An 11644-nucleotide genomic window follows, 5' to 3' on the forward strand; every position below is an offset into this window, starting at 1 on the left:
GAGGATGTGAGTAAATCACATATTCAGATCTGGGGTTGTTCTTCACCACAAATTGTAAAATTCAAGCAAGAAAAATATATTTTTTATTTTCCAAAATGTTTAAAAACAGTGTTTGAGATACAATAGTGAACAACATCACAATTCAGACAACAATCCAAGTAAATGAACACACTGATACATTTTTTTTTTTTTTTTTACAATACATATGTTAAAATCAAATATAAACAACAGTGTTTGGACACAAACAAACTCAACAGCAGAAAAGTGGTTTCTGATCCCTTTACAGTTCATACTGTTATCAAGTGGTCAGTGTAGGTAGCTATAATCCCTGTTTGGCTATTTCCATGATAATGCTTTGTGACATAAACAGGATATTACTCAGCAGTGCTTTGAAACATAGGGCACACAAATAAAAGACAAGAATATTCCCTTTAATATTATATTATCAACATGAGAACCAATCCAAAAATCCAGCAACATTTTGACCAAAGTTCACATTTTCTTAGCTGTAGACCTTTTAGACAATCAGACTCACAAACCTTCACAGCATCTTCTTTTATGTGCGTGCAAAACTGCATTTCCAGAAATATTCAGTTAGAACATATCAATCACCCTCCGTTACACTGGTACAATGAAGGCAATATTACCAATATTATGTTAGTGCCAATTATTTTTACCAGTAATCACAAAATGGTGCAACTTCTGACGTTAATAAAACACCATCATCTAGAAGTTTAAGACAAAACTCCAGATTAGGGCTTTGGAGAATCTGGATCTGGACAGATTGTTTCGTCAGGGTTTCAGCTGATTTGGTTCAGTTCCCGTGCTTTATTCCTCAGATGCCTCTTGCGCATCTTGATTATCCACTGAATAGTGAGCTTGGCAAAATTAGCAGCCTTGAAGAGAGCCATGAAGACCCCGCAGAGGATGGCTATAGAGTTCCAGGGATTTGCAGTCACTATCTGTTGTGGAAATGGGTAAAGTTGTGTTACAGACTGACAGGCTGATAAATTTCTGATGAGGATAAAGTGTCTGGGAGAACTTACCAGTCTGATTTCTTGCATGAAAGGATCCCGCCATTCAAAAACAGCAAAGAAAAGCTGATTGCTTTGCTCTGATTCAGGTCTTTTATCATTGAATTTCACCACAGTGGACTGGAAGATGCGACACAAATGCTGAAATTAATGCTTTTTTAAAATCTATTTCCATCTTGTGATGTAAGCATGTGTACATTGGTTAGACATGAATACCTCTTGCCGAAACTCGACGGATTCATTGATTTTCCCAGACGTCCTCACTAGAGACATCTTGACCCAGGTTCTGAATCCTCCAGAGAAAGTCCACATGGAGTAATTTCTCTCACAGTCCCTCATGAAATCGGATTTATTCGCACTACAAGTCAGAAAACACAGGTCGCACATTGGAGTAAATCTAAACGCATGTGAACATAATCTACAACATGTCTGGCCACTATCACACCGGGTCAAATAACTTTCGCAAATCACTCTTTACTCTTGTTTCGTAAGGCATGAAGCAGCGGGATGACAACGGTACTTCCGATAAGTCATCTGTCTTTTCATACAAACGTTTACCTAATTGACTTTTACATTACACAAATACCTGGTGGTGGTTATGTAAACGACCAGTCGGTGCATTATCTGTGCTCTGGAGTGTGAGCAAAACAAAACACACCAGACGAGGTATCTGCAAACACTAATGTGACCCACTTGATACTTGCTGTTTGAAGTTACCTGTTAGTCAAGTCACTAAACTTGGCAAAAAGCATGTAAGTGATGGCGCTGAAATCCTCCTCTGTTTCATTATGACTGAACTGCATGAAGATCAACTCTTTGTTTCTGACGTCGGAGGGGCCACGGACCACCAGAGCTCTTTTCTGAGATACACAAGAGAGAGTCAGTAAAATCTAATCCATACTACTACTTTAAGTCAAAGAAAATGTTCTAGATACATCTAAATCTACAGCTACATGTATTTATGGCTGACCTCTTTTTGATTTGTAAATGGCCCAAAGTAATTCACTTCATCGATCAAACAGTCCCCTTCCTGAGGCTTGCCAGGATCCACTAAAGGTGGGATGTAGTCGTGGTAGTGATGTCTGCAGCTCAGCAGCTGAGCTTTGCCAGGATAGAGAGCGATACCTGTGGAAGGAAATAAAAAAACACTCAGTTCATAGTGAATAACAGATCATGAAGGATTAAGACTTAAAAGTACAGTAAAGCAATGACAGTGACGTCCAGCCAACTTATATCTCCATACAGTGAAGCTCATGTTCAGCATCGACGACTCAACCTACCTTAAAACTTTCACTGTATGATGTAATGGTACGATTAAAGTTCATTTCATAACACCATAAACTTTTACGAGCTAACAGGAGATAGAAGTCCGACTCAAACAAAATGTTATTGGTAGAAGCAACAAACAATTATTGATGATGCAATAAAAATTGCATCGCAGTGTTTAAATAAAAAACCAAGGTGCTGTGTGACATTCACTGAACAATGACTCAGCTCGCCATGAACCCACTTGTACAATTTAATCCCTGCAGTGTTGTGATATATTTATGCACCATGGTTGAAAGTCATCTGATGATTTTGCCACTTGCAATTGATTTAAAGTTTAGAAAGTGTCAGCTTGGCCTTACGTCGGTTGTTTCCTAATTACAGTAACTGACTCAGCTTGGTAACTATTTCAGGGATTCAAATGAAGTGAAACAAAATGTGATTTTCAGGCTATAGATGACAAAATAAAAACAATAGTTTAGCTTAACTAACTTGACTTTTGATGTGTTTTGAAGTAGAAAATAGTTTAAGACAAGACTATAGAAGAAATAACCTAAATTTGAACACAAATCGCACATATTCACTTTTAATTCTGCCATTACTGATGTGACCTTCGCCCAAAACCACAACACTAACCTAATAGATCATTTACCCAGCAGGCCATGTTCATGCCAGCTGGACCTCCAAGATTAAACATGGCTGACACGGTGTTCCTGTTCAGTTTGCATCTAGTACTTTGCAGTATTTACTCAAATACTATACTTAAGCTCAGCGACCTGTTGTTGCTAGAGCTGCAGAGAGAAGCCTGAGAGAGGAGATGTGAAACTACACTGACATGGTTTTTGGTTCTTAAAACCACGAATATATCTTCTTATGGATCAACACTTCAAATAAAACACAAGAGAAGTGTAAAACACTCTGGAAGGAACAATTCTACATGACGATCACTTTTACTTTTGAAGTTCATGTTCATATTTTACTCTTATGTGTATTATTCATACAGACCAGGGGGAGAAAACGAGTCCACCTCCTTGTAGGTGACAGACGTGACCGGGTGGTTCAGCTTGACCAAAAAGTCAGAGATAGTCTGGTAGGCCAGGAACGCCGCCACCGCTGTCAGCAGCAGGTAGATGAAGATGAGCACCACCGTGAAGACATTCTTCAGGCAGGTTTTACTGAATCTCATCGGTGGACTGTTTTCCCTGATGTCATCCTCTGCGGTGGAAGGAGAAGGGAGGGGGGGGCAGGAAAATGTTAACCATGCCAATGACAAATTCAAACGACTTTAAGAAGGCGAGAAGATTAGATTCATGCCTTGTGAGATGCTGCCGTTCGGCTCCTCCCCCTCCAGCTGCTCTTCGGCCTTGCCTTCGTCATCGTCACAGTCGTTGAACTTTGAGGTTAACAGATGGACATTCAGTTAACAAACAAATAACCCTTTAAAAGTGCAAGTGCATATAAAATTATACTCGCAGTGATAATAAGTGAAGCGTCTGTTATATGATGTCGTACGAGGTGTATGTTTGCAGTAAACTATCATGTTGCTTGGTTTAAGTAACTCCCATGCCACTGTAGTTCATTCATTTAGTTGAATTACATATAAAATCTTACAAAAACACTAAAGTACCAGTACATTCAAATTGTTATGTTTGTTTACTGTGTGTGATTTGCTTCTTGTCACGTCTCTGGATAAGATGAACTGTATCTGTGACTATTCAAAACATAAATATAGGATGATAGACAGAAGTCAGTGATAACATGAATCCATTATGTCTGGCTGTAATTAAGTTTAAAGGATTGTAAAATTATATTATGACGGTATGAGACTGTTCTGGACTTGGCAAAACTGTATTAGACTGCATCACTTCTCTTTCTTATCATCACTGGAGAAAAGTAATAAGTACATTTACTCCCAACAATTTTGAGGTACTTGTACTTTGAGTATTTCCTTTTAATGCCACATCATTTTTTGACTCTACGACATTTCAGAGGCGGATATTTTTACTGAACTTCATTTATGTGATAGCCTCTAATTACTAGTTACTTTACAAATTACAATTTTACATACAAACGCACTGTCTGACGATACTTGAAATATAATATATTGTCAAAATTAAACTACCAAACTGTACAAATTTGAATATAATGTAATGATAGGGAAGATTACTAATAATTATACTAATAATAATGGTGTTTTTGATTTAATTCTTATACTATTTTCTCTTTCTCTTTTTTTTTTCTTTATTTTGCTGTGGTGGAAGAATAATATGGGAAAAAACACATAATATACCAAAATCATATACAATAATAATAATAATAATGTACAAAGTAGCTCTACCTAAGCAAGCATAATAGGAAAATCATGCACATTAATGTATTGGTAATAAACAACTGATAATGTAATATATAACTGTAGATTACTTACAGAAGGCATTTCTCTACAGAACTTCCGACATAGAAATGTAATATATGAAATGTATGTATATAAGTTTATAACATATGTGAAATACCCATAATAAAATTTGTATATGTACATATATTAAAAATATCTATATAATGAATCTTTATGTGGTACAACATGTTGCTGCTAGATGTAAGTTTGTTAAAACAACATAAATGTAAAAATGTTCATATGTGTGTTTATTATTAATTTTAAACACGTCTCTTCACATTCTAGGAAAGTGTCTCATGTCTTTTGGACCATACTGTTTATTTTATCAACATATAGTGACAGGCTGTGGGATTAATGTACATTTATCTAACATGTATACAATATAAGCATAGATACATAAACATACATATTTGTATGGGCAAGTCATACACGTCAATATATAAAATTCCAACTTCTATTAGGTTTCATATATAATTTACATGTGTGCTTTTATTTTATATGTACATATGTCATTTTTAGAAAATTCAATGTACATATGTGACATTTGCGTATGTGTTTTATGTTCATCTATCAGCCAGGATTTTTACTTGCAGTACTTTTACACTGTTGTATTTGTACTTTTACTTTAGTACAGGATCCCATTACTTCCTCCACCACTGTTCATGACAAAAGTGCTGCAAAATGACATTACACCGACAGTGAGCTACATTTTAAAGCTTGTTATGAGAGCAGGTTTTAAAGAACGGGGTTTAAATACAAGTTAATGACCAGTCTGAGTCAAGGAAAAACATGAAGTCAGCTAATTTCATTCTATAGGAAGCTGCTTTTTCCTGCAGTCGTCAGCTGTCCAGTCACATGAGGTCAAGTGAGCTGGAAGTTTAACTCTTAATAAACTGTTGAATCCCGATTACAGACAAAAACCGCCCGAATATAAGACAGTAACCTTCTCCTACCTCTTGGTATGACCGGGAGTTTTCTTTCCTGAGCATTACTCTGCTCTTCTTTCAAGGACAAAACACGGTGTAAGCTCTTTTAAGAAGAAGAAGAAGAAAAAGAAGAAGTCTGAAAACTACTTTTAATTAATATCCGATGCATTTTTAATTAGGTGCATTTCGCCCTGGCCCGTGTTTAGGTCCCAGTTTCCCACTCTACAGGGAGACACACCAAACAGCCAGTGGGGGTTTTGGCGACGACGATAAAGCCCATCCCATGATAACGAACCAGGGAGAGGCGGCGATACAATAGAAAACCTCGTGTCCTTGCCGTGGTTTCCTTGTTTCCTTCCCCCAGGTTGTTACCTAGTGCTGCCTTCAGGTGCTTATAGGAAGATGCAGCGGTGACGAACTGAGGTGAGTCCTAACAGTTGAATCATTGGTTTATTTCAGGTGACCATATTCACTCCTCATATTTAACTCTTTAACTTATTATATTAAGATTAAGGTGAAATGAACAGTTAAAACAAATGCAAGATAAAATAAATTATAAAAAGGGGATTATAACTGAAAAGGCAAATAAAATAAAGTAAAAACTCGAGAGACCAGAGTGACGCCCGATTCTCCTCTTACTTACATTGAAGACTAACAATTTTAATATTTTAATTCAGTTCACTATTATTATTTGTTAAACTAGTTAGCTAGCTTGGCCATGGGACGATAAAATGCCGAAAATATTCTACATGAAGCAACATTTAAAAGGATACTGGATTGTTTCGGTGGGCGTTTATTTCTCGTGGCCCCTGTGCTTAGCAACACATCCCTCTGCCACTCTGCCGGTGGCCCGGTCGGCTTTCCTAACTGGGACCGCGCTCATCATAATCTACTGTAGGTATACCGACTATATATGACTTCTTCACACTACACCCACGTCAAAAAACCAGAACTATCCCTACAAAGATGGCGTAGGTAGTCCGGGAAATGTTAGCCCGAGTTAGCTAAATTTTTGAAAGTATCCGACCGTTAAACCCCCCCCCCCCCCCCCCTTCTCTTCAGGCGCCATTCCAAAGCCACGCCCTCAAAACACATGAACGCGCACTGCTGGAGTCGAGGAGAGCGGGAATGGAGCGTAGAAGAACGTAGCGGTGATTGTCGTTGTGATATCCCAATACACAATGGCTCATTCACAAGTAAGAAAACACCCAAGGCTACCATAATGAATGTAAACAACCAACGAATATTGTTAGAGTTGGTAATTTTTTGTTGAAAATACAGTTAGATGTAATAACTCATAGCTGGCTAGCTAGTAGCCGCCTGCGGTATGGTCGTGTATCAGACAAAGCTAAAAACATCAACAAAGGTAGCTACACTACTAAGACAGCTACACTACTAATACTAAGTTAGCTACACGACTAATACTAAATTAGCTACACTACTAATACGGCTAAAGTTTCTTTCGAACCTTTATCTTGAATTTTCTAAGGGCATGACTGAAAAGCCAGTAGCACCTACCTAGCTACACTGAAGGTTTTCTTTTTCTTTTACCATCAGTGACGCATATTACGTTGTTTTGTATGTTAGCTTCCAGGATGAGAGCATTGCTAGCTCTGATTCTGAGTACACTTCATCTGACCCTGAATTAATATGAAATGTGTCCATTTTTACTTTTATTGGAACTACTTTATAATTAGTGGAATTAGTGGGCACTTGTAATTTCTCTTTTTCTGGTTTAATCTTTGTTTGTGTTTTAACACAGCTATGGACCAGTATCTAGTTATTTGTTTTAATTTCTGAGGGAGGAAAAGCCAATAACAACTGTTCCTTTGACTTTGAAGCAAAAAGGTTTATTCTTCACCTTGGAAACAGGTCCACTAACTTTTCATGTGAACTTTGAAGAGTGTGATAATGTGAAAAGTGTGATCCTAATTGCTCTCAGATGTTTATAGTTGTTGCACATCCTGCATATGGCCACAAAAAGGTTTACGAAATGGTACGCAGTCCTTGATAGGCCACATACAGCCGTTAACCGATTGTGTCTGAAATATCCGATTTCATTAAATGCACCAGCAGAGGAGCAGCAGTGACAGGGAAGCGGCTGACAGAGTTTCCGCATTTAGGTCGCCAAACTACAGCTCTGCCATGGCAACCACGCACATTTTTGTCCTCTTCAGTGTCCTGTGTGTAACTTTAGCGAAAGATGTTAAATTAAAGTCCAAACCAGCCACTACGCCTGTACGGTTATTCACTGAGGAGGAGCTGAAGAGATACGACGGCAGCGAGGTAAACTATCTGTGAACCGTAATCTTGGGTGTGTGTGTTTTTGTACCTGCGTGCTTGTGCATCTAAAGACGCAGGTGTGTTCACGATTTATCTCTTGTTTTCCGTTGTTTTCCCACCTTGTTGTAGGAGGCACAACCTATTTATATGGCAGTAAAAGGGGTGGTGTTCGATGTCACCAGCGGAAAGGGTAAATAAAACACACCACATCATTCGACTCCAGATTTAGTTATCGTTATTTAAGTTATCAAGTGGACGTTTCTGTTTTGAATCAAACTGTGAACTGACAGTAACACTCACTCATTTACAGGGGTGAGAACTAATTAAGTTCATTACATCAAGCTCTGTACTTTGGCCTCAGTACAATTTGTATCTACTTGTACTCTACTTATGTATTACCATTTTCTTTATATGTCTTAGCCAGTTGTTCCCAACCCGTGGGCCGGTGTCCCCTGGTGGGCCTTGAAAGTATCACAAGTGGGCCGACAAAATAATTTGCAGAACAGTACAATTTTGGTAAAAAAAAATTGAATTACAAATATAAAAATACTGTTTTTATGTTTTAAAATGAAATTGTCTATGAAATGTTTAAAGACTCCTTTTAATTTTCTTTTCTGGTATTGTTCTATGGAGGTGATGAAATTTGCATATTCAAGATAACTAATAAAAGGCCAGAAAAGTAGTGTTTAGTTGTGGTTTCTCGTCATGTATCAGATGAGTAGATTTCGCCTTTAAACTTGCCACATGCTTTCATTTAAATAACTATTTGAGGCACAAAGAAGTAAAATTATCCAGTTTTTCACAAAACAGCTGAGAAAAGTTCAAAGAAGAAGAAAAAAATACAAATGAGTGTAAAACAACTTAGTTTTTTTCCTCTTACATGCACCAATAGTCAGATTTATCTTGTGACTGTCTGCAGGGGGCCGAACCATAAAACTTGTTAAAACTATCTCCAACTCAACAAGCCACAATAGAAAAATGTTATCTAAGTATTGATGCATCAGTATTAACAATCTAATAATGTCACATTTCATAATCTATCAGTCATAGGGGCCATTTTTTTTACGTACATTTTGATGAGAGTACTTATGTTTTTTTTGTTTTGTTTTTTTTACATATGCAGGATTTTGAATGAAGGTGCTTTACTTGTATTTGAATGCTTGTACTTTGTTTTATTAGTACTTTTACTTCAGTAAAGGATTTGATAAAGATATTTCAATGTTGAAATGATGTTGAAAACTTTCCAGCCCCTCTGCAGAGTTCTAGACTGAATTAATAATCTTAGGCCAGTGGACACTTTCGTCCTCTCAGATTTCTTCAATCAGTATTTCTCTGTTTTCTTTCACCAATCGTAGAGTTTTATGGTAAAGATGCTCCGTACAACGCCCTGGCTGGTAAGGACTCCACTCGAGCTGTGGCTAAGATGTCCCTGGACTCAGCAGACCTGACATCAGATACTGTGAGTTTAGTCTGAACGTGCAGAAGCTCAACTGTCGTCCTGACACCACTTCACCCACCTAATCGTCTGCTGTGGGTGGGGAGCACCGACATCTGACACCTGAGAGTCGGTCGCAAAGCAGCGTTGCATTATAAGGAAATAATGAACAGGAAAACAAAAAAAAAACTCAGGTGGGAAAGCCCAGAGACACACTGAGCAGGTAAAATGAGGAGAAGAGAAAATTCAGTCAACACTTCTTCTGCATTTCACTTCTCATTTATGTCAAATTTTCCTACAAATATATGAAGCATAGGTCATTCAAGGACATTTAAAGGAATAGTTTATTGCTTATTCACCTTCCTGCCAGTCAAGAAAAAGTTCCAGCACATAACTTCATGTAAAACTACAATGTGCTTTTTTCACACTTCTGTTTCTTTGTATTTTAAAAGAGATGCAACATGTTAGTTTACACACACAATGACCAAGTAATAAATAAAAACAATAGAAATAAGACAATAATATCAGGAACTGAGGAAACGCTGAAGACTGGAAAACAAAAAAACTGAAATGTTATAATAGAGAAGATGTATTAAAGTGAGTAAAACCAGTATGATATTATAATCAATTAAAAATTAAGAAAAAATCGTAAAAATAAAATTCTAAAATTGTAAAAGAGAGGGAATGTTTGGAAGTGAGTAAAACCAGAAATAAAGGTAGAAATTAAATAGATTACCAGAAAAATAAAGTAGCTTATTACAAGGAAAGTAATCCAGAAAATAATCATAGAATAAAATAAAAGGAGAAAACTGGGAAACAGCTTAAAATATATAAATTAATAGAAAGATAAATAAATAGAATTCATTAAAAATCCAGACTGAAAAGGTAGGTCTTGAGTTTGCTTTTAAAAGTATGAACACGACCAACAATATTAAGAGTAAGATGTGTCAAAAACACAAAATTAACTTACTCTCAAGTGAATTATGAAATAAATAACAAAGGAAAGGATGATAGAAATAAACACAGAGCACACCTCAAACGCCTCACCCACATCACCCTCGCCACCCTCGCCTCACAAGGTCACTCAGCCTCACTATTTTCCCTTTGTCCCTGCCTTAAAATTATGGATTTATTGATAAACCTAATGTGTCTCACCACTGAAGCACTTGGACTTTCTTCCATGGTGAAATAGCAGCATGTAGATGTGATAACAATGTTATAATGCTTCCTGTGATACGTTTCTTCTGAAATAAGTATGAAATGAAAGGTAAATGTAATAGTCAAGTCATGTCGGTTTTACTTCGACAGCCCAAAAGGACATATTTATCTGGAGGGGCTTTGACACGACACCATCTTCTTTGACACAAGTCGTAGTAAAAAGCTTGTGTCTCTGGTCTTTACATTCACAGACGGGCCTGACTGAAGAGCAGCTGACGTCTCTGGATAGTGTATTTGAAGGCACATACAAAGCAAAGTATCCCATCGTGGGATACACAGCGTCACGCATCCTCAACGAGGATGGAAGTCCCAACGAAGACTTCAAACCGGAGGACCAGCCGCACTTCCGGATCAAAGATGAGTTTTAAATCTCATTTCCTCCGTTTGTACAATTATAATTATTTCAGGAAGGAGTTTTGTTTTGTTATCTCTTTGAATATTTTCTCTTTACTTGATCAGAATCAGAATCAAATAAATGTAATAAAGGTACAAGAGGAGAAGAAAATACATATGACTGAACTGAAGCTGTGGGAGCTTTAATGCACACAGCCCCTAAGAAACCATTTCAATACATGTTATATCTTTTTTAAGGACATAAATATAAATATATATTAATATTAAATTATTTAGTTCTTATCTATTGAACTTTCAAAAACAGAGTGGGATGACAGATGTTTTATTTTTTTACCTTCATAAAGCTGCAGTTTTATGATGCTGTTCTACATTTGTCAGAAATGAAGTTAAAACATAAACAGAGTATTTGATTTATTTGATAGAGAAAGACATGAAGAAGTTAAACGTGATATTTTGTCATTGTGTGATTAAAAACTGTGAATCTGAAGCTCTGTGAATGTTTACATGATCAGAATCAGTCCATGTTATTTAAACCTGATTTTTGTTTTTCTACAATTATCATTAAAGTCCGTAAATCAAATAAAAGTTCTCAGAGTTTGTCTCACTTGACTCTTCCAAAGAAACATGCTGCTGTTATCTTGGTGTGATTTCTTTTCGACTCACTCGTGTCATCTCCAAACAGGCAACACAAATAGTACGTCGGGGCCTATATAGCCTCCCGTGCTCCGATCAAAGG

The 11644-nt window shown here is 37.0% G+C and overlaps 2 protein-coding genes across 3 annotated transcripts; one reads left to right on the plus strand and one right to left on the minus strand.

Annotated features, from left to right (window-relative positions):
• Nucleotides 1-60: 60 nt before the first annotated feature.
• Nucleotides 61-5913, minus strand: pacc1 (proton activated chloride channel 1). 2 transcript variants are annotated; one of them, XM_087171110.1, is made up of 8 exons: nt 5646-5913; nt 3615-3693; nt 3306-3515; nt 2005-2159; nt 1752-1894; nt 1251-1392; nt 1047-1175; nt 61-962 (listed from the first exon to the last, which is right to left on the minus strand). In XM_087171110.1, the coding sequence occupies exons 1-8, from the start codon at nt 5679-5681 to the stop codon at nt 801-803; spliced, it is 1056 nt and encodes a 351-aa protein (XP_087027236.1). In that variant the 5' UTR covers nt 5682-5913; the 3' UTR covers nt 61-800. The 2 variants fall into 2 exon arrangements, with proteins under 2 accessions (XP_087027236.1, XP_023252093.1); XM_023396325.2 differs by having other exon boundaries at nt 1047-1154; nt 5646-5898.
• Nucleotides 5914-7303: 1390 nt separating this feature from the next.
• On the plus strand, nt 7304-11493 carry nenf (neudesin neurotrophic factor). The gene is made up of 4 exons (XM_023396367.2): nt 7304-7904; nt 8031-8091; nt 9257-9360; nt 10746-11493. Exons 1-4 carry the CDS (start codon nt 7683-7685, stop codon nt 10920-10922), a joined length of 564 nt encoding a protein of 187 aa, XP_023252135.2. The 5' UTR covers nt 7304-7682; the 3' UTR covers nt 10923-11493.
• The last annotated feature ends 151 nt before the right edge of the window (nt 11494-11644 follow it).

Source organism: Seriola lalandi, unplaced genomic scaffold (assembly GCF_002814215.2).
Source record: "Seriola lalandi dorsalis isolate HSWRI2012SDOR001 ecotype SW California unplaced genomic scaffold, Sedor1 jcf7180002054976, whole genome shotgun sequence".
In the NCBI taxonomy this organism is placed as follows: Eukaryota; Metazoa; Chordata; class Actinopteri; order Carangiformes; family Carangidae; genus Seriola; species Seriola lalandi.